This window comes from Bombus bifarius, unplaced genomic scaffold (assembly GCF_011952205.1).
Source record: "Bombus bifarius isolate JDL3187 unplaced genomic scaffold, Bbif_JDL3187 scf7180000008163, whole genome shotgun sequence".
NCBI classification, from domain to species: domain Eukaryota; kingdom Metazoa; phylum Arthropoda; class Insecta; order Hymenoptera; family Apidae; genus Bombus; species Bombus bifarius.
This window is the reverse complement of record NW_022884485.1, coordinates 1,340,922-1,366,568: the sequence shown is the minus strand read 5'-3', so window position 1 is coordinate 1,366,568 and position 25,647 is coordinate 1,340,922. Positions and strand designations below refer to the sequence as shown.

The window sequence follows — 25,647 nt, the reverse complement described above, 5'->3', positions numbered from 1 at the left end:
GAACGTCGAAATTGTTGAATGGTTTTATAAAAATATCGCAATTGTGTGCGTACTGTGGTAATATTTTTGTTGTACGTGTACCTACGGTGCAAATTTTATTCGAAATATCGTAATAGCGTTGCATTAACTACCGGACTATCTAAATTCGATGTATTGCAATAACTTTTTTCAAAATTACTACTTCGACCGATCAACCTATATCGTTAGTTTCTTTTTTGTTAGCTCATGTTGTTCTACTTCCAAAGGAGCTTAAGCGCGTAGGATAATATTCAAAAATATGGGCAAACAGAATCGTAACGTCCAGTTCCTCCGACGATAGTAATAATATCATTTATAACGTAACTACGAGGCAGTGTGGTTGCGTGATAGTCTAACATCTCATTAAACCAGGAACGCCATTTTCGTAACATTTAGGACATAAATGTTACAAGCTTTCCGCTCAACGACGCACTGGAAATCCATTACTACTGTCGTATCCCTTTGTCCAGCCAGCGTGACCATCGGCGTTGCAACAATGACCACGCGGTAATTGTAATCTAAATTTTCGTGACACACGTCGTTTCATCAAAAAAAGAAAAAAAAATCGGAACCTAACAATGAGATAACCAACACAACGAATACCATAAGATCACTGCTTCCTTCATTTTTACTGTTTTCGCAACATTGCACTCCGTTCCTATGGATATCTTTGAAATAGCCATTGTCGCGAAGAACGCAAAAATTTCGAATGCAATCGAGGGTAGATAGGTTTGCTTTAACTGCGATGCGATTAATTGTTGACTTTTTAAACGCGTTCTCTTTCCGTCTTTATATATATATTTATTTATTTTATATTATACATACATTTCGTAGGCATGTACTGCCATAAATTTCCATATGTAATTTTGCAAACGCTGCCATACTCGATCAAGGGTATGACGGCATTAAACGTTTCACATTCTTCCCCATTTCCTATCTTGAGCCAGCATTGAATTCTCCCGTTGTTATGCGAGCTGCCTTCGAGACTTTTACAAGATGACTAAGAAAACCCATAATGCACGACCCGCTGCTGATACTGGAAATTTAATAATCCATCTTGCATCTTTCGTAGAACGTGACGGTTGATGGATAGCGTATATACAACGGCAACCAATGTCATAATCGTAACAGGGAATTTTACGAAGAGTTTTACCACTCAAGACTTCCCTTCGTTTTCATGCTATTCTGCTCGTGGATGCCTCGTTATGACGGATTCACGACCCTGCAACAACGACTCCCTTAACGATGACGTGTCCCATGTTTATCGTATAATGGAAAAACTGCTGGCTTTTCACGCGATTAAAGGATCGTAACCGCTTGTACGAAACAGCCTCCGTAGTTTTCATTTTCGACATTCGTTGCGTTAAATGAAACGATGGGAAGTTACGGTGCTTTTGCGCCATTGGACGAAATTCACTTCTTATGAGTTTATAAAGAGGTATTAAGAGACATTTTCATTTTTCATAGCGCGAGCATTAATATACAGTGGTCCGTGATGCATCATGTTTTATAATTATTTCGTAAACGTTAAAAACTAAACGTAGAATTAAAAACGCACATCTAAATAAAGAATAACACCTAAAACCATCCAGAACGAAACTCATTGGAAAAATAGACGGTTAAAAGCATAAAGGAAATCTAGGTGGCGAAGAAAATAAAAAGCCAGCTGATTGATCGAATAATATGATCGCATTTCCATCACGTCTGTCGTTTAATTTCTCGTGGTAGAGTAAACGAACGTTCGCGAAACTGATTATTGCGTCCGATTACCTACAGTCAATACGCATGTCGCATGGATATTCATAGTTCCGTTCGTATATTTTCATCCAGCAATCCGTGTGTAGAACGTGTCTACAGTAACAGATTTCGTCGCCAAAGGAAAATTCGTGTATCCGTCATCCGACCAAATACACCGCTCCACTTTACGATCTTTGACGATCGAAGTTATCGGACGACTCGTTGCTCACCCCTAACGAATTTAGGTGACGTCATCCGATCAAAAACGAAATTCTGTAACGTTCGTTATATCCTTCCTTGACACGACCGACCAATTATTTGCGACAGGATAAAATTTGCCACGCGTTATTAGACCGTCAAATTCAAACCGAAGAGAAAGCACATTTCGTATGCACCCACCGAAATACTAATGCAATCGCTTTCGAGATACGACCGTGTAATATCCATTGGCCTTGTGAAATCCGAGAGGCTTACGCAGGCAGAGAAACCTGGTCCATGGTGCGTAATTCGCGCGGTAAGGCAAGTTTCGCGGACAAACGCAATTGCCCGATTGTTCGGTCTGAACGTAAACGGCGAAGTTGCATTGGCGAGAAGCAACCGGTAATCGGGACCGCAACGTAGCGGGAAAATAGAGCGCAGCGAGCGTGGCAAAAGCGGCGGGCGGCGATGCGATCAAACAGACGGAATTACTAGGTACAAGTCGTAGGACGCGGATGATTGGATTGCTCCGCGAAAGAGGCGACAGAGAGAGGTTTTGGATAGAGCTGGTGGATAAAGAGAGTCAGAAGGGGCGGTGAGAGGCGGGGAGGAGGGGGGGGGGCGCGAATGGCAGGTAGAGCGACAAGCGACCAGCCGTCGTCAGGGTTTATATGCTCGCGCGTATATGCGTATGGCGTTTTCTATGCACGCGTGCACGTGTGTGTAGTGCACGTGCCCGCAGAAACGGTGGTGCTCGCGCGCGCGCGCGCACGCGTTTCGTAAATGCACGTTAATCCGCCTACCGAGTACATTTGCGGCGTTGGTACCGCCCATCGAACCGTCGAATTTTCGTTTCCTCTGTAAAGCTCTCTGTTTGCCGCTCGAACGGGAAAGCAGTCGGTGGATGCACACGCACGCGTACACGTAGAATAGCGCTCGTACACAGGGACACAGGTGCGGCAGAGAGTCGCCGCTGGCAAATCCTGCAAACGATTTTAGCTTTTACTTGAACCTTTTTTTTTTTTTTGCACACCGAGGACGATGGATGTCGGACGCGCGCAGAGAGAGGAAAGGAGCGGACGAAAAATGAATTTATAGTTTAAACTCCCTGGCTTAATCTTGGGACTGTTTAATTCGCGTTCTTCTTCCGGCGATATTTACCGGTAAATGATTAAAACGCTAAATTCGTATTAACCATCCTTTGCCTCGCAACAACGTCGCGTTCGTGCTAATCGTGATTATAGTTCCGAAAGTTTGCACTAGAACGAAAGTTGTACGCGATATCTTGTTATTCTTTGTCTCCTTTTTTAAATTGCGTTCATACTCGTAACCGTGTCTTTGTGTACAGCAGCTGTTAATGTTATGACGCAACGCGTGCGTCACCAGCGTTACATATTGAGTGGACATAACGTATGCGTCACGCATCGTGGGTCGTGCGTTTAGACGTAAGCAAGTATTTATTAAACATTTGTACATACACTGCGCCACGCATAGGAGGATGTAACGCGCGTGAATGTGTAGTGGACGAAGCTCGATCCCATAAGCCTCAGGGGCGTCACAATAATTATAAAACTACGGGCAGCAATTGTTCGAACACCCTCGAATCGCGGGTCAGCCTCGAAACTGCTGCCCTGGAGGTTTGCAATTCACCCTCGATTTAAATCCACCCTCGGCTTCTCTCTTGATGCCGCACTCTCCTCCTCTGTTCCTCTCTCTTTCCATTCCGGCTCCATTTTTACCTGAAACTATATTTTTTTTTCTTTTTTCCTCGTCTCTCTCCATCCGTACCCTTGTGCCTTTCTCTTTGTCCATCGTGCCATCTCTCTTCGTCTTCCTCCCTTTCTCTTTCTCTTTTACGTGCGTTCTCGCTTGCGCACTTCGTGCGTGTTAGTCATCGTTTCATCTCGATTCGGTGCAATAGCGTCAAAGTCGACGCTTGTTACACACGTTCCATCCATGCGTAGGGGCCCACGCCCAGTCGAAAGTCGAACAGAATCGACGAACCGGAGCGGAAAAAGTTTCAATGATTATATCTAAACTTTATTTCCCTGTGCGGCCAACTTCCTGGATTTCAGCGGCTACACGCGCGAGTTACCTCGCTTCGTGTTTGATGCGGTGCCGAAAAACTCTTTCTTACTTCCGCGTTGTTTCGTCAGTGGTTCTTGACGACAAACGGTAAGTTTCGAATAAACGTTGATCCAGCGACGACTAAAACGAGAACAACATCGTTAAGTTTCACGAGAACATCAGGAAATTCGTAAGAATGTTTAATGCGAACTACTGACACTAACGTCCAATTGCAGCCTGCCCTTTGTGTCATAGGGAGATGCTCGTCGAGCATCGAATTATTTTTCCGCTTTTTTCCGCTTCGGAAATGAATTTAACGGGTTATGCTCGCGATATTTCTCAAGCTGACCTTATCCAGGATCTTAGGTTGGAAAGAGGATATTAAAGGTCGCGGTGGCTCGTAAAGCTTGGAAAATGAGGCGTGGAGGGGTTTGCGGACGGAATTGCCGGGCCACGGTTGGCACACACTGAAAATCCAACGGCCGTGATTGCACGGTAATTCTATTAGGCGGTCGTGCGTTTTACGTGTTCCAGGGCGCGCAGGAAATTGTGTTTTTAATTCTGCCTGCTAAATCAGCCGGAGCTAAACAAGTATTAACATTTCTGTGCGGCCAGTTACGGGCGCGCCGCGGCGGTGCGCGCTGCTCCAAGGTGCAGGAAAAAAAAAGAACGAAAAGCGATAACCAGTGGGGAACGTAAGGGAAAACTCTCGAGCGTAGACAAAGCCGAAACGAGGCAATCTGGTGCGCGTGTGCGCGAGGATTCGGACCTGTGCTTCTCCTGTCTGCCGCGTCTCTGTGTAAGTAAGTACATATACACGCGTGTACACGCGCTCGTCGCTGGCTGCTTGCGAAAGTCAAAACGTAATACGATTAACGGACATTAAATTGAAATACCTCTTGTGGGAATTCGCGGCTTCTCGCGTCGGCGATTTGCCGTGATGTTTTCTGCCGTTCTGCTTTTTTCATTCGGCGTCTGCCACTCCGGTTCTCCGGCATCGCGGCCCTCTTTGTCTCTCCTGTCTACGCGTACACCTACCTATCTACCTGGATGTTACGAGGGAAAAATCGCATTTTCTCTGTGACATTGTCGAAAGGGCAGACTTCGTGTTGGGGAGACAGGTTGGAACGTTGGTAACGTTGGTGAATTTGATTTGTCTGTCGGGCGAATAGACGCTCACGCCGCACCGTAATATCGAGCGACATACGCGTTCAAGATATTTAAATAAAACAACGCACGCCGTAAACGCGGGGTAAAAGTCGAAGGGGGAATAAAAGGGTCGAAGTGGTGGGTAACGATAGCAAAGAACATCGATTCGAGGGAATATCGAGATCGATCGTACGAAAGATATGCTCTGTGAAGTAAGGGTATTATAAAAGTTAATTGAGACAGACGGTTATGCTACGAAAATGGCGAAGTTCGTAGCTGCAAAAAAGACCGTGAATAGTTTTCACCGGTGAAAATGTATTTGTCCGTTTCGAAAAGCTATGTTCGCGATAAAAACTAAAGGAAATGGAATGTTTGCCTTGCATTTCAGTTAATATCGCGAAATAAAATATTCCACTTTTTCTCCATGTCAACAGGAGGAAAGCGAAATATCGTTAAAACATCCAAATATTTTATTTCATACGTACGCTACCGTCTATTAATCCTGCTGGAGGGTCGACGATTTTATCCAAATATTGGACTTGAACCGGTAATCCGTTTAATGGATATTTGGCTGGTAAAACGTAGGTCGTATAGGATATTAACGTCGAAATGCAAAGCAATAAACGGACCTTCTGAGTAAAGATTAAATCGGAATACCATTGATATACACGGGATTCACGATTTCAAACGTGAATATTAAATCGACAGGTACATACATGTGTCGTCCATGATGCTTGTTCATATATCTATTCGAAGACCAGTCGCTTCGTTTCTCGTTTTTTCTTTTTTTTTTTTTTTTTTTGTTGAAAATTATCTTGTCCTTGACATCATAAGTCCTATTAATTGGCGATATACGAATAACAACGAACGATCTTACAAACAGGAGGCGAATGTCGCATTCTCCTGTCAACCAACGCTCGCGCTTCGTCTCTCTACTCTACTAGTTCCGTGTTAACGGATTTATTCTTTATTGAAATTATTCGCTTTCGGCCGATCGCGATCATGGTTACTTGGCATTATAAACGAAACACTCTACCCAGGAAGGGTAAAAGGCGGGTGAGATGGGCCACTACGTGACACGGACACGAATCGCGACATTAATACTAAGCGCTCCTTTATTTTCTTTTACGTTCCGACCAGGACGCGACGACCGCCTCGACGAATTTTAACGAGAACCTCGTCTCCGTCCTTGTGAGAATTTCTATCCTCCTTCGCGCACCGTTTCCTCCCAATATTATCGCGTTCAGCCTTTCTCTTACTTCGTACCTCCACTTTTGTCCTGTGATTTTACAGCTTGTGCTTCCCCGTACGTCTCGCTACACGATTTACACTCCGTCGATGAAACCCGTGCGATGGAGAATTTTACGACAGCTTCGTGTCCTCTCTATATTCGAATCGTACCGCTACTCACCGCTCCTCGAATTGATCACGTTTTTTGCATAGACCATCCTATCGCGCGGGATACTGGACCGAGGCATGACCAACGTTGACCACTGGCTCTTGAAGTCTGTCGTTAACATCCAGTCGAAATAACCTTTATTAGCATATACGTATCGCGAAATAAATTACGCGAAAGGAAATAGCTACTGTTTGAAAGTATCTAGACGTTTGGTCCTCATTTTTGATAATCTGTATCTCTAATGAAAATTTAAAAAAAGAACACGCTATGCTCGTAGATTACAAAAGAGATTATGTATAGAATGTCTGGAAAATAGTTGGCGTGTTACAATTAGATAAATAAAGGAGAAGTAGTAGTTTGTTATTATGAAATTTCAATATGGGAAAAGTTTATCTTCGAGAAAAGAAATACGCACGTCGCTGTAGGGCTCGCTACCGTGGCTTCGCAGCTTGTAGCAATTCTGTTCGATCCGCTCTCTACCCCGATATACGAAGGAACGCCATTTTTCGGGGGCAATGGCACGTTCCCCGCTGATGAAACTATAGGGCGAGGACACTATGGGGACGAAGGATCACCGAAAGGAAAATCGATGTAGCGAACGAGCTTTCAACGTAGCAGCTTGCCACACTATCGCTACGTTGGGGTAACTTGTATTAGCGAGAATTCTGTGCCACGTAAGCACGAATGGGGTGCCGAGAAAACGTGAATCATACCTAAAATGTGTACCGGATACCGCTTCATTATTCCACAAAATATTTCGACTCGGTTTCCTTAATGAACCAAATCTTCGTTTCGAAAATAATAAGAAGAATTTCAATATTTTACGTAGATATCTTTTGTTATCCTATATAAAACTAGGTGTTTATTTAAAATCATACGAGTAACGAAAAGCACGTCCGACGTTCGATCAATATCCAACGATATCTTCCAGCCGATTGAACGAATATCGAAAGTTATCTGAATGTCGATTTGCGCTCAAACCATTATTTCCTACGCAACTAATTCGTTTTAAGTGTCTATAATAGCAACGAACGACGTTGGTAAATCAATTCCGCGATAAAACGGTTAAAAAGATTCGAAGTTGTATATTTTTCGTGATTCGATCATTTTTCTATCGACCTAGGAAAACGAAAGCGCCATTCGTCGAGAGAAACGGATTAACAAATGTCAACATTTAAAAAATAGACTTTAATAGGGGACGGACGGTGGTTCTCTTTTAATGTATTTACAGAAGGAATGAGTCGGTCGAAGGGAAAGAAAGCCACCGTCTTTTCCACATCCGTTTGTAAGGGCGCGACTGTAAAATGCGAGGGTGTTCGACCCTCCTCTCTTTGGAGCTAACCCTAAATGGCAGCTCGCCAAGTGTGCTAACACCCTCTTCTGCACATGCAGGCGCCCTCTTCTGTCCTCCTCTCCCGCTCGCCCCTTCTCTACCCTCTCTCATTCTCTCCTCCTCTCTCTTCGCCACCACCCACCCTTTAACGACACGCACGCCAGGTCCCATTCAATGCGTCGGCTACACGCACTGCACACGCGGCTTTGCACACAATGCTCGCAAACACTATGCATTCGTAAACATGCGTAAACAACAACGGCGGTTTCACACCTAAGGTACAAACCGCCCTGAAACTGCACGGTCGGTTGCAGCGCGTAGGATGCTATTACGGATTGCAGTTCACTTTTAGATTAAGCCCGCGTAACTTCCTATTCGCTATTTCTCGAATCGATTTAGTTAGACACGGAATCGGTTAAATCCGACTCGTTTTATAAGGCTAGATTAAGCGTTGTTCGCAGTATCGTAATAGCGAAGCAAATTTTCAAATTTTATCTCAGTCAAATTTTTCTATTTCATCGTAGATTCGCAGATTCGTACATTCATAAATACTAACGTTTCTTTAATCGTTATGTCGAATGAAAAGCCAGTTCGTTGTTATTTCGCACTTTTGTTGCGACCTTTTAATAAACCATTTGAGTCCAAGTATATCGAAGTATATTTTTTCTCATTTTTACGCATAGGATACACCAGGCACCGTTTTGCGCAAAAAATTCCCACCCTAAGCCGCCCTTTCTATAAACATTCGATCCCTGTGTCACGTTCCTCTCAGTTTATTACTATTTTTCATTTACACGTATACACACATGCGTGCCATCGTTGAGTTATAGAAGAGATAAAAACCGAAATGTTATTTATGAAATAGGAAATCCCGGCCAGATGACATTTCGCGATGCGTTTGAATGCGACCCGAAGGAAACAGTATACAAAGAGGCACGGGACATCGTCTAGTCTTGCTATGTTCGATTCATAGGCTCGTACCGCCGCGGGTCAAGTGTCGATAGCAGCGTGTAGTACATGTCGCTTATAGATTCGTCGAGATGCCCCTGGCGATCGAGAGTCAATAGAAGTACGCAACAAACAAGAGGCTGTGCATCAGTTGGATTAGATTGGATAAAGTTGACGATATCGTTTGAGTTGAAAACTATTGCGTGCGTATAGCAGTTTGGTTTGTTTCAACCGCGACTCTTTGATAAGACAGTCTCTTTGACGAAGATGCATGATTGTATATACCGGCGTAGTTGGTGCTTCGCTGAAAAAATACATAGGAAAATCTTTTCTCTTTCCGCCGACCTTGCGGTATAATAAAAGAGTTGTTCACACAAGCCGTCATTGCAAAGGCCGTAGTTGAAACGAATATTGGCTCGCGTTGTAAACACGAGCGTCCGGATATTTTTCGAACTTCCGAAGGATGTGTAATCTAGCTAGAACTAATATCTGTACGAATAAAAGTTTACAAAGGTAAATTTAATATTTTCGTAGAATCATAAACGATTCTCAGTTGCAAATAAACACGAGCACGTATTGGCACAATGGAAAAAGGAGAATGAAATTTTTTAATTGGTTCTCGAATAAAGCCTTGATCTCCTGGCTACAGGGTTACAAAGTTAGTCGGGCAGTGATTTCGAAGTTCTCGCGCTATCTGAAGTCGAGCTTCTTCTTTTTAGTTCACCATATTCTCAGCCACGATCTCGTCCCGTTCGGATTAAGAAACTCTATCGAAGACGTGATTAAAGATTAGGTATCCTGTCGACTCTTGGCATGAGTCATGCTTTCTACTTCGATCGATTAAAACTTGAAGTTTATTAGAATCTTATTAAACTGCCAATTCCCCTATCTTCCGATAAAATATTTCACCGTTTCTCTTGTGTATGATGTTTGCGGTTCTAGTTACGATAACGTAATACAATATCAGAAGTAAAATATCGTCTAAATATTTGCCAATGGTTTACGAAGGGTTTTTGCGTCTCTTCTCTCATCGATGAATTATGTTTCAACAAAGTCCTCCTATCGAGAAATTCTCGATTCCAGCTGAAGTAGAAGTGCTTTCATAGTGCGTACGCGCAATGAACGAGAGCCCATCAGTCCTTACTGACCATTCAGCACTATAAAGGGAGCTTAAATATTGATTCGGTTGGCAATTATGAGTGGTTTTTCACTGGGTCTCCACGGGCATACCCGTCGGTCCTGTTCTCCGGGTCTGCTTAATTACGGGATGTTTGCGTTTCTCAAAATTAAACTCCTGCCGGTCAGGACAGCGCATCGCGATAGCCCTCGGGCTACTCTAAACAAATTTACATCAAACCGGAGAACGTGCCACAATAACCGATCATAATCCTTCACCGGATTTCGCTTCTATTTCTTCATACTCAGTCCCCATCGAATATGCAGCGTTTCAAGAATCTCGAAAGACTACCGTGCTTTAAAATTATTAAACAATTACAGTTTTATCGTAAATTTTATATCTAAAAACTGTAGACAGCGATAAATGTAATAAATATTTATGCTATAAATAACCATTAATTTATTTTTTCAGTCAGTGCAGAAATTTGTTCCATCCATTACGAGAGAAAGTATTTTCATATTTGTGTCAGCGTTGAAGCAATATGGTCGTGATGGGAAGCAGATTGGAATAAAAGGGGACGAAAACAAGTTCTTCCAAGATCCCACGCGGTTTACTTTTGTGGCAGTAAATTAACGGTTCACGGTGAGACTTCTCTTGGGACCCCTTCATGGCGTCTCGTCCAGTTACAGCCCTCGCTACGCTTCCGTCGAAATTAGTGAAAGTCGAAGGGAAACGGTAATTCTCCGCAGAAGAAACAGCGAATCGCGTTCCAGCTTTTTTCCTTCCTTTTTTCTTTCCTTTTATTTGTTACAAATTCGGTCGTTAAATAACCGGGAACGGTCGCTTAATTATGTTTCTTGAAAAGATCTTGATTTTATTTATATCTTTACACGTTAAATTTTTACGAAATAATATTTTTATCTTTAATCAACAACGTAGATATTTGACAAAATTGTATGAAATGACTTTGTTATTCATTGAGCGTAAATAATTCAAAATTTTTACGTAAATCCTTCCTGTTCTCACAATTCTGATCCATAAAAAAAAGTGTTTCGAAGCTATAAGCCCGATCGGATAACGATCAAAAGAGTCCCAAAGCTCTTAAATGCAGAAATACAACATGCATGATTCCATTGTAACTTTAATCTGTATATCACGCATTCGTCCATTTTTTTTTTTTTTTTTTTTTTACTCTGTTGATGTAGAAAAATCTAAAAAGCTGCGTTTACAGATATTCATTCTGATTAGTAGAGTTCGAACGATTTATGGGAAGACTGGAGCAGGGAATGGCTATTAAATTGCTCGGAGTTAATAGAAAATTACGTAATTTGCGAATGGAGGAGTGCATACTTTTCGCGAGAAAAGTCTAATGGAAAAGAGGGCACAAAGCGTTCGTGAAAGTAAGTTCCAGAGCTTCCTAACTGTCGTGTCGGCGTTTTAACAATTATGGCAGGCTGTTCCCGCCGACGCACGACGTCCACGTTCCGCAAATGATTCGCAAAGAAAGAACGAAAATAAGAAATGGCAGGAGGCGAGGAAAATGAAAGGTGACGAGCTACGTGCTTCGGTATCAAGCAGCCGCGAGCTGCTTCCGCGAAGTTTAATTAAATAACTAGGTGACGTCGTGGGCGACGAGGGTGCATTCGCACCACGAAGCGAGGCCGACAGAAGCAGGGTCGAAAGCAGGGTTGAGAGAAAGACAGACGGAAGCGTAGAAGCCAGCAGTAAGAAAGACCGCGGGACTTGGAAAAGGGGATGGACTCGGGGTCGAGGTGCCAAGTTGCTAGGTGACTTTGCTAGTTATTTAATTAGCCCGGAGACTCTCCTTTGCTCCACTGCATCCCCCTTTCCTTTCGACTCTTTTTACTCCTCGAAACGTCCACCCCTCCTCTCCTTCCTTCCACCAGATCCTCCCCCTTGCCACGATATGCCAGGACTCCCTGTGCCTTCACCGCGACTTCCTTTATGACCTCCAAAGGACAATATGCCGCTTTCTCTTTTCTAAAGCTCCCGACTTATTGTTCTCTTTGGTCATTTCTGCACGCCCATTTGCGCGTGCAGATCCTACTTTGCTCACACAGAAAATCAGTGCAATCGTGCAGAAGCGACGGGAAATTTTCACTTTGAACTTCGTTCAAATTAGGATCGACCGTCTGTACGCAAAGGCGCCGGATATTACTATGTAAATCGACTGGGAACCGAACCCCGGTTTTATTAATTAATCTTTCGTAGATTCTTTCGTGATTGCACTAAGCAATTCGATGTGTTAATACCTGCGTTTGCGCGTCGTTAATTTAAGTAATTGCTAAAATATGAAATTATATAAATTATATATATGACTTCGATTATATATATATACATATAGATATAATCGTCGAAGTCATGATAATTGTTACGAAAAATAACTAGCAACGAAGGATGCCTTGTGACGGAATAGCCGCGAAGAAGATAAGGGTGGGAAAGTATGGGCTGTATTTGCCGCGTTCGAACAAGAAAAACAGAGATTCCCCATGGGAAGTCGGAAACCTTACCCTATGTTCCAACAACCGCCATTTTAGATCTGAACCGCGAACGGAAAGACATCGAGAGCTTGTCAGAGCTTAACTCGATGACAGGATGATTACTAGTATTACCGGAATTACTCGAGAGCGAATTGCGCAACATACCGTAACGAACTCGTGGTATTTCGAAAATTGTGCATTCACTCTATAACTAGGAATCTAATGGAACAGTTGACGAGTCCGTAAAGACCATGGAAATTTTAGCGCACGTAAAATATATATCGAGATATTATTGTAAAAATCGTATACGATTTTGAAGAATGAAGTACACAGTTGTATAGTTGAATGAATATGAAATTTTGTTTTCGCAAAAAGTAAAAATTCGGGTTTATCCTTACAGAGTCGTCGCACGTGCCGAGAAAAATTTGTAACAAATATTTGCAGATTTTTATGCGTACGTACGCGTTTACTCGTATTCCTTTTACACGCCCTTAAAAAATTCAAGAAACATCTGTTGCAGCTACAGCAAAAAGGAAAAAAGGGTTGAACAGGTGCGACAAAAAGCCTCGACGAAATTCACAGTAAACGCGACACTCGGATCAAAGCGGTTCCCGATTTCCGTAGTCGAAGCTGTAGCGGAATGCTACTATACCTTTTCCAGGGAACGTATTCGAATTCTTAGAAAGCGAATCCGGCCAAATCGATATTACGCGCGATGAATATTTTGATTTCAATTCTCCCGGGCGCACGTCATTTACATATTCCGAAACGCAATGGTAATAGGAATAGCATGTGACGGCTTTGTGAAAAAAAAAGAATGACCAACGGTTATTTACTAGTTCCAATAGTTGCACTGCCAGCAGGATTTCATGAAAGACCGGCTGTTTGATTAAATCGCTATTTCTAGGTACGTACTCGGCAGAGACCGACCTTCTTTGCAACACGATCACAATTGGTCTATCGAAGAACGCGTTAAACCTTGGTCAGAGCTGAATGCCAGAGGTAGCCAGAAAGATAACAAGAGAAGGCTTCGACAAAATCCAAAGTAAATGTGATGCCGCTGATCAAACCGGGACACGATTTCCGTAGTTGTCGCTACAACAATACGCTGCGTTGCATAAATAAAGCGTATACGTTGGACGTGATCAATATTGGATGTGATGAAAGTAAACCGGTAAAGCGCCGAACGACGCTCAACCCTCGTCGACGCGCGCGACCGTCTGTGTAATTTAATGCCGGGTAAATACGCCAAGCGGAGAGTAGTTTTGCACTGTAATCTAGATGAATCTGCTGGAAAGGCCACTCCCAACGGGCATAGGCTCCCGTCAATTACAAAACGACCGTAAAGGGATGCTTCGGCATACTTTCCTTGCCAGTTCCTTATCTTTCTCTTTCGACGTGACACACTTCGGATGTTTAATATCGCGGAAGAAGCACTTCCAGATTTTTCCAATAAAATTTTTTTCTTACTTTCGTCTCTCGTTGCAAAAATTACGGAGTTTTGGTATCAATGGAATTTCGAGTATTCGATATCGTGAATTTAAAGAGACGTTAACCGTTTGGTTGTCAGATGTAAGATCAAAATTCGTAATGGTATAGACGATTTCGTAACCTCTTCAGTCTTGATATTTTCGTTAAAATATCGTTATATTTTATGATTCTACGTGTCATAAAGTAGACGTAAAGTAGACGCGGCGGAAGAAATGTCCAGCGGTTACGTAAGTAGAATGTGATTTGCCTGAGTGCCACCGAAAATGAGAGACATCGCGATATTTTCGGAATGCAGAAAGAGAGACGTTCCGGTAGGAAATTTATCTTCTCGTAATAACAGCGTGGCAACGCCGTTTTCCGGGTGTTGTCACGTCCCTTTCGTTCTCGTACGTGTCTACCTCTTTGTTTTCTTCCGTCTTCTTTTCCGTTCTCTCTCTCTCTCTCTCTCTGCATCCCTTCGGGATTCGCCCGTGTCCGTATTACAATGGCATTTCGTGTCTCCACGTTATACTTACCATCTCTCGGCTTGTACTGCACGTTTTCTTGCATTCTACACTGGTGTCTTATTTTATTTCTCTGCAAATACGCAGCAAATTCTTGTATCGAACGTAACCCAAAATCGATGTTACCATGTAGAAGTAGATATGTCTTCGATAAAATAACATTCTCATAATATCTTTTCCATTAATTACAGTGTTAGGTATGTTAATAAAATATTAAAGTTACGTTGTCAACGTTATACAGTACTTTCGAATTTGTCATAGACAGAGATTAGGAAATTCTAAAGGCACTATAAAACTGTGCAACTCGAAAATCTTGCGTTTATCAGTATCATTATGATAGAAAAACGATAGCTTTGCGTCTAAAGTGGAAATATTATACGTAAAATTCCGCGATATTGTTCTAACAAAGGACACGTCCTTACATTTATTTTTAATCAAGTGTGTATCGCGATCAAAGGTGTATTACATATGTATTTTATTTCGAACATTCGTTTATACCAGCAGGAACTCATTTCAGAGTATAAGAATACTTTTTCACGATAGAACAGTGCTTTCACAGCAGGCAAACAATATTTCAAGCTCCTTTTCAAAGTACTCTTTATGCCAGAAAGTGTTACGCTTCACGAGAACGGCACACAAAGGAGGTTTTAGTTTCATAAAAAAATTGAAGAGACGACTTCTCGAACCTTGTCCATCTTCGTCCATTCTCCATTGTAAAGGTCACAGTATTCATTTTTATATTTTTTTGTTTATCTCTCGTTGGATTTACATGTCTTGCTTCTCCCTTCCTCCCCCTTCCTTCTCCCTTCTCCCTTCTCCTCTTATCCCCGTTGCCTACCCTGTGGCAAACCTGCAAATCTCTTATACCGAATTCCTAGTTTGCCGCCATATACTATATCCACACTTTCTGTATCTTCTTTCCTCGACGTTTACATTTGCATTTGTGCTTCTCTTTCCGCAGGCTTTGGAGAGCTCCTGCAAGCCTCGATGCTCGTCCTTTTTCCTTTTTCCCTTTTCCCTTTTTCCACCCTTTCTCTCTGACTCTTCTTCCCCTTTCCGTCCTCTCCCCGCGAACCCTGGTTTCATCTCGCGAATATAAAAAGGGCTGAGCACACGAGTGTTTAGTAACTTTGTCAGCGTTTTTAATCCCGCCCCTTATCCTACCTCTGCTTTCGCTTGTCCCGCACGCTCTCTTTGTCTCGCTATTTCTCTCGTACTTTGAATAAGCGTATGAGCGTACACTTACGCGTTTGCTTTTTTGTTTTTATCCTTCTCCTTTTTTCTTTTTCCTTTTTTTTTTTTTAGTTCGTTTCTGGCTTCGACGCATCCCTGCTCTATGTACTTTGTACCAAACCGATCGTTGTACCAATTACGAGTGCTCGCGCTCAACCCGCGCCGGATTTAGTAGCTTCATCAATGAAATTGATTCGTTTGGTCCCGGTTCCCGGTGTCGGCACACAAGCTACATGTCATGCCGGTAACTCAAACGGTAGTTATCAAGCATATGTTCAAACGATTTACACGTAACCCCGTTTTGCTCTTTTCTACTCTTTCGTATACCAAAAAGTGTCTGGATTTTGCACAGTGAACAATGGACTAGTGCTCTTTGCGATGATTTCCATCATGCGAAAGTTAATTTCGTCGTTTTTACGTATTAAATGATTTAAACATATCATTTACAGAAGTAGATATTTCTAGAACAAAGAACAAACGCGAAGGATAAATGTTCAGCGTTTAATAGATAGAGGAACGATTGATCTAAAGATACGTAAACTCAAAAGTAGTTCATAATCTAATACTAAAACGGATCAGTAATGTCAGAAATACGATACACTTCACCGATCGATATGCAATATCGTTGAACGATAATCGCTTTAATCGGACTTTCGAAATTTCATTCCGCTATGCATATATTATCGTTACGCCGTTTCACGTTATCAGGAAATCTCTCTAAATATATCAAGGCAAACAAAATAAAACGAACGCTTTGATATTAAATCTTGTGTAACCTATTCCATATACTCGCGTCCTGCTGCGCGTTTCCCATGGCCACTAGCCTATTTTTCTCATTTAGCTAGTGACCCGAAACTATTAACAAAATAAGAACCCCGCCCATTGACACAGAAACGCCCGAAAACGTTCAGGCGCGTGCCAACAACCCCTATACTAACCGAACGTGTTCGGAGCTGCGTGCAAACGCCTATCCAAATGATACTATTTTTAGGGGATATTTATTGCTTGTACATTATTGCTTGTAAAACTACCTACTTTATTTCTTTTTTTAACTCTTAATTAAACTAGAGAACGAAATTTCTTTCCATGTCGTGTCACGAAGCGTAATAATTAAATTTAACGAGAAGTTTATATGTCGATGAACACCACTGTCTAATAAGAACAAAGTACGCAATGCTGTGGTCAGCATTCTGCCGCATTCTTTGGAATAATTCTCGAAATACCTTTGCTTCGGTATAAAAATAAAAATTCAATAAAGTACGTACGATTATGTAAGGTTACCAAAACGAGATTACGCTTTTCTAACATTTCGAACCGCACGTTTTTTCTGTGAACAGGCGTAATTATTGTTATTTAAAATTTCAGTACACCGTGAATGAATGATAATGTTGACCATGCACGGTTCACTTCCAACTGTTGTAGAAACAAATATACAGCATTGATTTGCTGTGTATTTCGCTGTTCGCGATTCGAACGTACGTGCCACGAGGTTTACAACATTTCGAGGTATTTTTCATTCGAGTTTGCATAAAAACCGTTTGTCGGTCACACTACTGTGTTATATCTTTACATTGCATCAACGATGGTCCTACTTCTATGGTAAAACAAATAAGCATGCGTTTACCGTAGAATTACCGTCGAGGGAAGCGGCATTAACACCGGGACGAGACAAATAATCATGTAAACTCGATTTTCAATTTGAGAAATCAACTGCGATAAGGCAGCGGTGAAAATTGACCGCGAAGATGAAATCACAGTCAAAGATTATCTCCGGTCTAAATTGAAATGCGACGAGTCATCTCGGTTTTCAATTATCGCGTCTTCATTCACGACCACAAACACGTTGCTCTAATACGATCAAATTATCCGAGCGTAAGGATAATAAAAAAAAAGAGGTAAAAGGAAGAAAAGTTGGTTTCGCATCATCCCCCCTTGGAGAGTTTCCAACGTATCGGAAAGTCTAGCGTTCGCCGGTATACTGGCGCAAGCAGCGCGCGTTAGCGCTTCGACGACGACCGATGGGAGTGAACGGGATAGGGATGGGGGGCCGCAGAATAAACTTAGACATGTTTGCCGAGCAATCAAATATATGAGTGGAAAGTCTCGCAGGCGTTATCGATTGGTTCGAACCCGGCTGTGGTGGCACACAGGCGAAGAGGGGAAAGAGAAGAGAGAACAGTGGAACGGATGGGTCTAGGAAAGGGTCGCGAAGGGGTCGACGAAGGGTTCGAGACGAAATGGGAACGGGGAGAGAGATCCACGAAACCAGTCTACATCGTCGTCGTCGGCGAAGGGCCGAGCGGTTTGTCCAGTGTTTGTTGTTCGCCGTTGTTCGAGGGGGCAAACATAGTTTTCGAGCCGGCGAGAAGGAGCCGCTTCGTCGAACATAGATACACGTACAAACACATGCGTCGCATAGACACATGTGTATATAAGTACGCTATACATATATACGTGTTCTTAACGACATACGTACGCACGTGAACAAGTATACGTGTGTACACGAAGAAAGAAATAGAGAAAATACATATGCGCCAGCCTTTATACGTATAGGAACGCGGACTTTCGAGAAATTCGACTCTTTTATTTCCGCGCGACCTTCCTACCCGTCTGCTTCAAAGCGGTGGAGAAAAATCTCAAGAGCGCATCGTCTTCGAGAGCCTCGTCGGAGATTTCGCTTGCACAAGAAGGAATAGCGGGATGGGCCAGAACAAGCTCGCAAGCTCGGACAAATTCTTGCGATGTCGGTGAACGGTAGGGGTTGAGTCGCGAGAAAATCTTATCCACCTACCTACACTTTGGATCGCTCTTATCTCCGATTTCGGACATTCTTCGCCGTTCTTGTCCGAATTCCCATTCCGTAAAACACACCGAATTTGGTAGAAACGGTTAAATAGCAAAGGATTTTATTATACATATATCCGATAAAAAATATCATCAGCCGTGCAAATCGTTTCATTCGTCATCAAAACGATCATCCTAGTTTGTCTTTGGCAAATACAATTTTTTTAATTAGCAAATACGAGCCGAAATCTGAAACTCGAAATAGCTGGGAATATCGAATATATTCCTTTATGAGAGAAAATTTTAGCTATATAATATAACATGACCAAAGGATATGATAGCGGTTATAGAAGTAAACTAATTAAATAGTATACCACCTATTTACTTTTTTAAAAATCGTTGCCCACGGGCGTGACAAAGTATTCTAGATTATTTTGCGAACGATCGTAGATAGAAGTAATTTTTCAGGATCGTTTGCTCACTGTGATACGCACCGTTATTGCTCGAAACCAGGAGTGGTGTCCTGGATAACGGAGCGTTTCTCCGTTCGTGGTAAACATCTTTTATTAAGTGCACGTTGCGCTCCGCTGGCGCGTCAATTTTTCAAAGCACCCTCGAGTTCTTTGTCTTCGCGTCTCCATCTAACTATAAACGATAAGCACGCGTAGCAGGGAGTAGGGGCGATTAATCGTTCCATCATCGTTAGAGATGGTCTCGACTCTGTGACAATGGTGAAAACGAAACTTCTTTCGCCCACCCTTCGCGTATTCTCTTTCCAGATAAAACGATTTTCGTCCTTTTTTTCTCTTTTTACCAGTGTCGAATGTACCGCGCGTATATTTTCAAGTTTCGTTCGTAAAAACGAACCACAGACAGATCAGTATCGCTCGGATAATCGAAAATCTTTGTCGTCAATAACGCTAATTATTTAATTGTTTGTTTCGCACAAGCACATATCGAATATTAACGAAATTTCTCTTTCTATTTCAGGCTGTGCATTCGTAAAACTTTCATCGCATCAAGAAGCGCTAGCGGCGATCAATACCTTACACGGTAGCCAAACTATGCCGGTGAGTGGAAGCTATTGTTTTTCTAAACACATCGGAAATTGGTGTAAAACGCTTTGAAATTTTTATGAAATCAATGGACACGTAGTTCTATTGTGCAGCAACGAAACAGTTTTCTTCAAATTAATGAAAAACCATATGTGAAATAATAGCAGCGATATCGCTGCTGTGGTTTTCTTAAACAACGTACGAATTGATTCCCAACGGATACAGTAAAGTAATAATGTACAGAAAAGTATCTATAAACTTTAAGGAGGTATCTAAGATTCTATCATGTTCGTGTCAAATTGAACAATTATATACGCTAAATATACATAGACAAACATCGATGACACTAGGAAAATTGCGTAAACATAAATAAACGAAAGTAGAAAGCAAATGAGTACGCACAAGACGATAAACGGAGTTGAAAGTAATAGAAACGACGAGTGCGTATCACGGATTCATGGATGACCGTTCTATGGAACAGGTAAATTGTATAGGGTGGACAACCCTCGTAATGACTGTCATGCATGCAAACATACCGTGGTTCCAATCTAATGACTGGCCAAACTGAAATCTGCATAACACTTGGAGAAGTATGGGCTACCTCCTTCTCCGTCGCTGAATCTCCTATGGCTTCTATCAAACCGCCAAACTTTCTCAGCTTAGGGTCGGACCAGGAATTCCCAGTTGTAATTGAATTGTCAGTGAGTTTCGTTCGGGATTCCACCTGCTGATTGGTGAAAGTTCGCAAAGCCGCTTGCCGAACTTGACCATACAACATTCCTCTTCCAATATCGCCGTTATTATCGTACTGCAGTTATTTGCTCATATTTATTAGCGTGTCGAAGTTTGGCGTTGGACTCGTTCATTAGGATTACGCTTGATAGAACCGGTCGACGATTAATGATGAAACGTCGACTACCAGAAAGATACTACTGGATGATGAGAAGCGCATAACGTGTCTGATGACAGAACTGGATATTCTGTTTCGTACTACTGTAGAGACGCGGCATGTATCTTCGTATCCTACGATTAAAAATCATTTTTGACAGTGTATACTATTAGCTACGTTTTAATCAAAATATTGATTTATTCGCATGATTCTTTACTCAAAACTTTGCTGAAAACCCTCGGAAACAGCCGGTGTATGATGGATTACTTGTCGACGGACACTCCAAGTTTGCACTTTTAAAATTTCGTTGCTAAAATTGAGAGCGATATCAACCGTGTATTTGTTAGATATGCTATATTATATAGAAATTTAAAAAAAAAACAAAATGTCCTCTATTTTCCGTATTTTTCTTCACCTCATTGACTCAGCTTTATCTCGTGTAAATGAAACACGAACAGAACATTTCCGATCACATAAAATCGTAGAGAAACTTCGTAACTGTGAACTATACACACGGTGCAATTCGTGTTACTATGGACGTACAAAGAAACGAATGCAACGAAGTAGGAGAACCGTTGAAAGTCCATATACACCCGATATTTTCCGATGTATCCGGCAATTGTTTCGCCGTCCATCAGTCCGACGGCGGGTGAAGAAAAAAAGGACAGTGCCGTATTTTCCAATATCAACGAGAAATTCGCGTTCCGTGTCACGCGTGTGCCTCGTGTATGAAATCACGAATTGCATCGTAGCCGAAGGGCGCGGCGGGGACAGATGCGAGGCTGTTACGTGAATATTACTCGTTACAACGCTCTAATCTAATAGCGAAACACGAGGAGAAATTGTGGGTACAGAAGGGGAACTTTAGGATCGTGCCAGGGACTATTTGCCCTTAAAAGAGAAACTGACATGGCGCGGAACGTAATATGCAGATCGCTTAATTATCACTGCGAATTATGCAAATCTTGATACCAACGTTACGAGATTTCATCGCGTCCCATCGAGTGGCTCGGGAGTGTCAAAACGTAGGATGGAACGAGACACGCAGTTTGCCGTTTCATTAGGACGATTCTAGATTTATTAGCCTCGTAGAAACGCTCATAATCGACGGAACGGCGCGGTACCCTCGTTAAACCTACTAAATTGAAGTTATATTAAAATTTTATCGTCCATCCATTTTTCGTATAAACCGTTGTAGAACACATTTTTCTTTTATCTTTGTCATCTAAATCCTTGCGAGAGATTGTCACTTTACTTAATACTCTGCTTCCTAAACCGAAACGTAGTACGAATATTGTCTCTGAAAACTTTGGGATTCGATATTCACGCAATTTATCAAAGAAGATATTATAAAATGAACGATTCGTTCTCTCGGTAAATAATTATTTTAACGGAATCGTTCTACAAGGATATTTCACATAATAGACAGCGAACGATATTTTAACGCTGTAAGGATAATTCAATTCGACTGCGTTCGATATAGTTTCTCGTGACACGTTGTAATCCTCAGTTTCCCGTTCTATTTCATGTACGTACGTGTCTACTCGTACGCGAATGTGATTCTTTCATACGCTGACACGCACAATCGTCAAATTGAGATAGAAATTTATATCTTATCCTAAGTAGTTAGCAGCGATAGCAAAGGGAATTTTCACAAGCGTAGAGATATAACAAACAGTGGAAAACCGATACATCGAAATATTATACACATTCGATCAACTAAATATCTCGCTTATTTGGTATTTAAGCGAAACGTTCAACAGACAATCGCTCGCATAAGGAGTGAGCGATTAAGTGGCACGATGATACAGTATATCCTTGGAATGCTTCAGGATACAAGCTAACTGGTCATAGGACGAAAACGTTCAGACCTTGGAGGAAGGTTCTTATGATGATTAAGGCCTGTTAAACCGAGGGATGCGCGAATAGCGTTGGGGCCTCGCAGATATTGGAGATCTCAGGCCGGAACATTCCAAGGACTCTCTATATCGAAAGAGAACGAGCCAAGGGCAGACACAGGAGACTTAGGAGAGGAAAATCTCGAACTTTGTCCTTGTTAAACGAGAATATTCTCGGTATAACCATGAGTCGGGTACGCTACTTGTGTACGGTTAGAAATATGTACCTTCCTCGAAATATCCTGCCTTAAATTTTCTTTATTGGAAGATAAAACAATATTAAATGTAGATGATAATTTTGTACTCCTAATTTTATACTTTATTCCGTTCTTCGAACTAACCCCGTGACTTGTAATGCCTTGAATTTTTTAAGCTAAATACATGTAACGATGTCTGATGTGACTCGATCTACGCACACGATTCTGTACATCTTTCCACACAATTTTGGCTCCGTATCTTTATATCCTATACAAAATTTATTATCGTTACTTCAACGAAATTGCTGCTCTCGTAGTAAAACTTGGCGCAGTAAAACGCGTATTGACAGAAATGTTCGATATTTCTACCGTCGGTGAAGAATCGATGACGTAATGTATAGAAAATTCACTCGTATTATATGTTTAAACGTAAAACTCTTGCCAGAGATTTTGTGGGCTGGATGTAAACAAAGATAGAAGGCAATGGCTTTCGTAACATCGATACTATAGTATCTTTCGTAATAATAATAATTTTGGATTCGGATTATATCGTGTTATCAAAAGCGTGTAGTACATAAATTGAAGATCACGGTAATACAGCTTTTATGCTATTCTTCTATGAAGGAGATATCATCGATTTTTCGCTTATGTGTTTTAAAACTACATGCACAAAAGGATAAATAAGTTTTATATGAGGTAAAAGTAGAAAATAATAAAACACGTTTCAATCAATTTATTATTTTTACTCAAAAAGTAACTTAATTATTTAGATTTTAATATTAATTTAAAGAAATAGAAAATTCTTGGATGTATTCGTATATCAAGAATTGTAAAGTCTATTGTATCGGGGATCACGCGATAATACTTCTCTTCGTCGAGTAACTTTGCGCGACTATTGCGGTTAATATTTCGCAGTGTCAATACTGCAGTTTTTCTTCCAGCGAAAAAAACTGCTACTTTATACGGCCGAAGTTCTGTAAACATTTTTCACTTCGGATTCAGTAACCGTGTAATATGATTTACGTTGCTCGAATAGACGACGGATTCGTGCAGTAACTTTACGGAGCAATATTTTTACGGTTTCCGCAATCCGTTTTTCTCAGTGAAAGCGTTGTAAGTTTCTATCAATCGGTCAGCATAAAAATATCATATTTTTAACTCTATCACGCGATCACTGTTGGATTGGTAAACTATGAATTTCAACTTTTTTTCTTTCAATATAGCTAACTATTTCTGAAGCAAAATTTTCCTCTAATATATCCGAATATAACTTTCTAAAGTACAGAAAAACTTTTGACATACCGTTGAAATGCCAAAGAAAGCCAGGCATCGTTCAAATATGTAAGAGGTACATATTTAGAAGTTTGCATAATATGGATGTAAAAAGAAGCAATTTGAAAGCAATGCTTGGAAAATCAATCGTTTTCCTGTCAAAAAGGGCTGAATTTACATCTATATTGTGGAGGAACAATATTTCTCTGGGGGGTTCTCTGTTGGTATCGGGGATGGGTCAATTTCGAAATCATAGCATGGATATCAACTGATCGATCATTAAACCAGGGTTATTACCGTGAAAAATTACTAGCCATGTCGCACAAATTCCCCGATCATTTTTTTTCTGGAAGCTCATCGAGCCGTATAATGCGGTTTGCTCTACTCGAATTGACAGGGTGTTCACGCGTCACGCGGCGGGCAATATTTCTCCTGGGGCTCAATATTTCTGTGAGGTTCGCGGTCCGTCTCTCGCGGTTCGTGTCACCGGTGGAATGCGAGCAAGCGCTGGCCTCACGCGTAGTTATATCTTCTGAAGCGTGTGACATTTCTTGTCACGCCTCACGACACGCTCGCGAACCCTCCCCGCGGTATGCTCTCCGTTCACCCACTCATGGTTCTGCAAACTCCTGAAATGCCTCGTAATAAAAGCAAACGTACGGGAGAAGTGTTTTGCTACGGTGCTGGCTAAAACGTGCCAGAACGTAACACAGTCGTTTTCAGTGTAGGAATTTTACGTAACGTTGCTCCGTTTTTATTTTCCTCGCCAACCCTCGGGCGTGCTGCCACCGCTCGGAAATTAAGTGCTCGGAATAAAAAGACTCCCACCACCCCCCACCCCCGCCGCTATTCTTCCATACTGAAACGCGTGCGGGAACGAATTTAAACAACGTCTTGTTCCTCGCGTACGCTTCATATTTCCGATACTTTTCAATCTATTCTGTCGTCAAAATTACTTATCACTGAAATACCGAATTTACCCTTAGTACGTGGTATATACTTTGAAAAATCTGACATTTTCTCAATTTTACACAAACGATCGCAATAAATATACAAAAATCTATTCAATAGTAAAAAAAAAGGCTTTATCGTGTAATCGTTTCGGATAAGATATTTTCTTTGACCCTTTTATCTAAAAGATTTACCCGGATAATGGATAACTGATGTATTATTATCACGTTTATCGTAATCGAGTTGCGCCGCGGTTTTTACGAACAACACCCACTCTCAGTAACACTCTCTCTCGCGCTCTTTTGTTTCATGACGTTCTACCGTATTTTGAAGATAAACACTTAACGAATCTACTTCTAATTCTCGATTTATACTTTACGCAGCATCCTCAATAATCGGTGACGATAAATTAATAATTAAATATGAAAAATATATTTCTCTTTGGCAAATGTAATTGCCAAATTGCCATCGCGACAAAGAAGAAAATTTGAATTTGATTCGACGAAAGATCTTTTGGTAGAAACATCGACACGCGCGATTAGGTGCGCGATCTTAAGAACCGAGAAAGGTAGAAGCGTATGTTGCGTAGATGGACGTGTAGCATCGATGGTGGGGAGTAGCCCTCGAGCCTTAACGGATGTTCCTTTCTGTTCGAGAGGAAACGAGCGAAATGTGGATGGAAGGAAATTGTCTCTGCATTAACGGAGGCTCGGAAACTGCTTCCAACATTTAATTAAAGACATTCCCTGAGTAATTCCCTCGGCGGCCTCGTAATTGCATTGCTTTTATCTCCTATACAACTGTTACTTGTTTGGCGAGTCTTTTCTATCGGGAGTCAGAACAGGAGACCAAATCCCGTGGGTAAGAAAAGCAAGGTGGAAAAGAAAGAAAGAAACGCGAAGATACG

At 41.6% G+C, this 25,647-nt stretch overlaps 1 protein-coding gene across 20 annotated transcripts in view; it reads left to right on the top strand.

The window, feature by feature from the left end:
* LOC117208878 (CUGBP Elav-like family member 4) overlaps positions 1–25,647 on the top strand; it is a 535,997-nt gene that overhangs the window by 488,637 nt on the left and 21,713 nt on the right. For all 20 annotated transcript variants that reach the window (XM_033450368.1, XM_033450366.1, XM_033450372.1 and 17 more), the window contains one exon: positions 19,469–19,548. In XM_033450368.1, the coding sequence (XP_033306259.1) occupies positions 19,469–19,548 (80 nt within the window). The remainder of the gene's footprint in view (positions 1–19,468; positions 19,549–25,647) is intronic.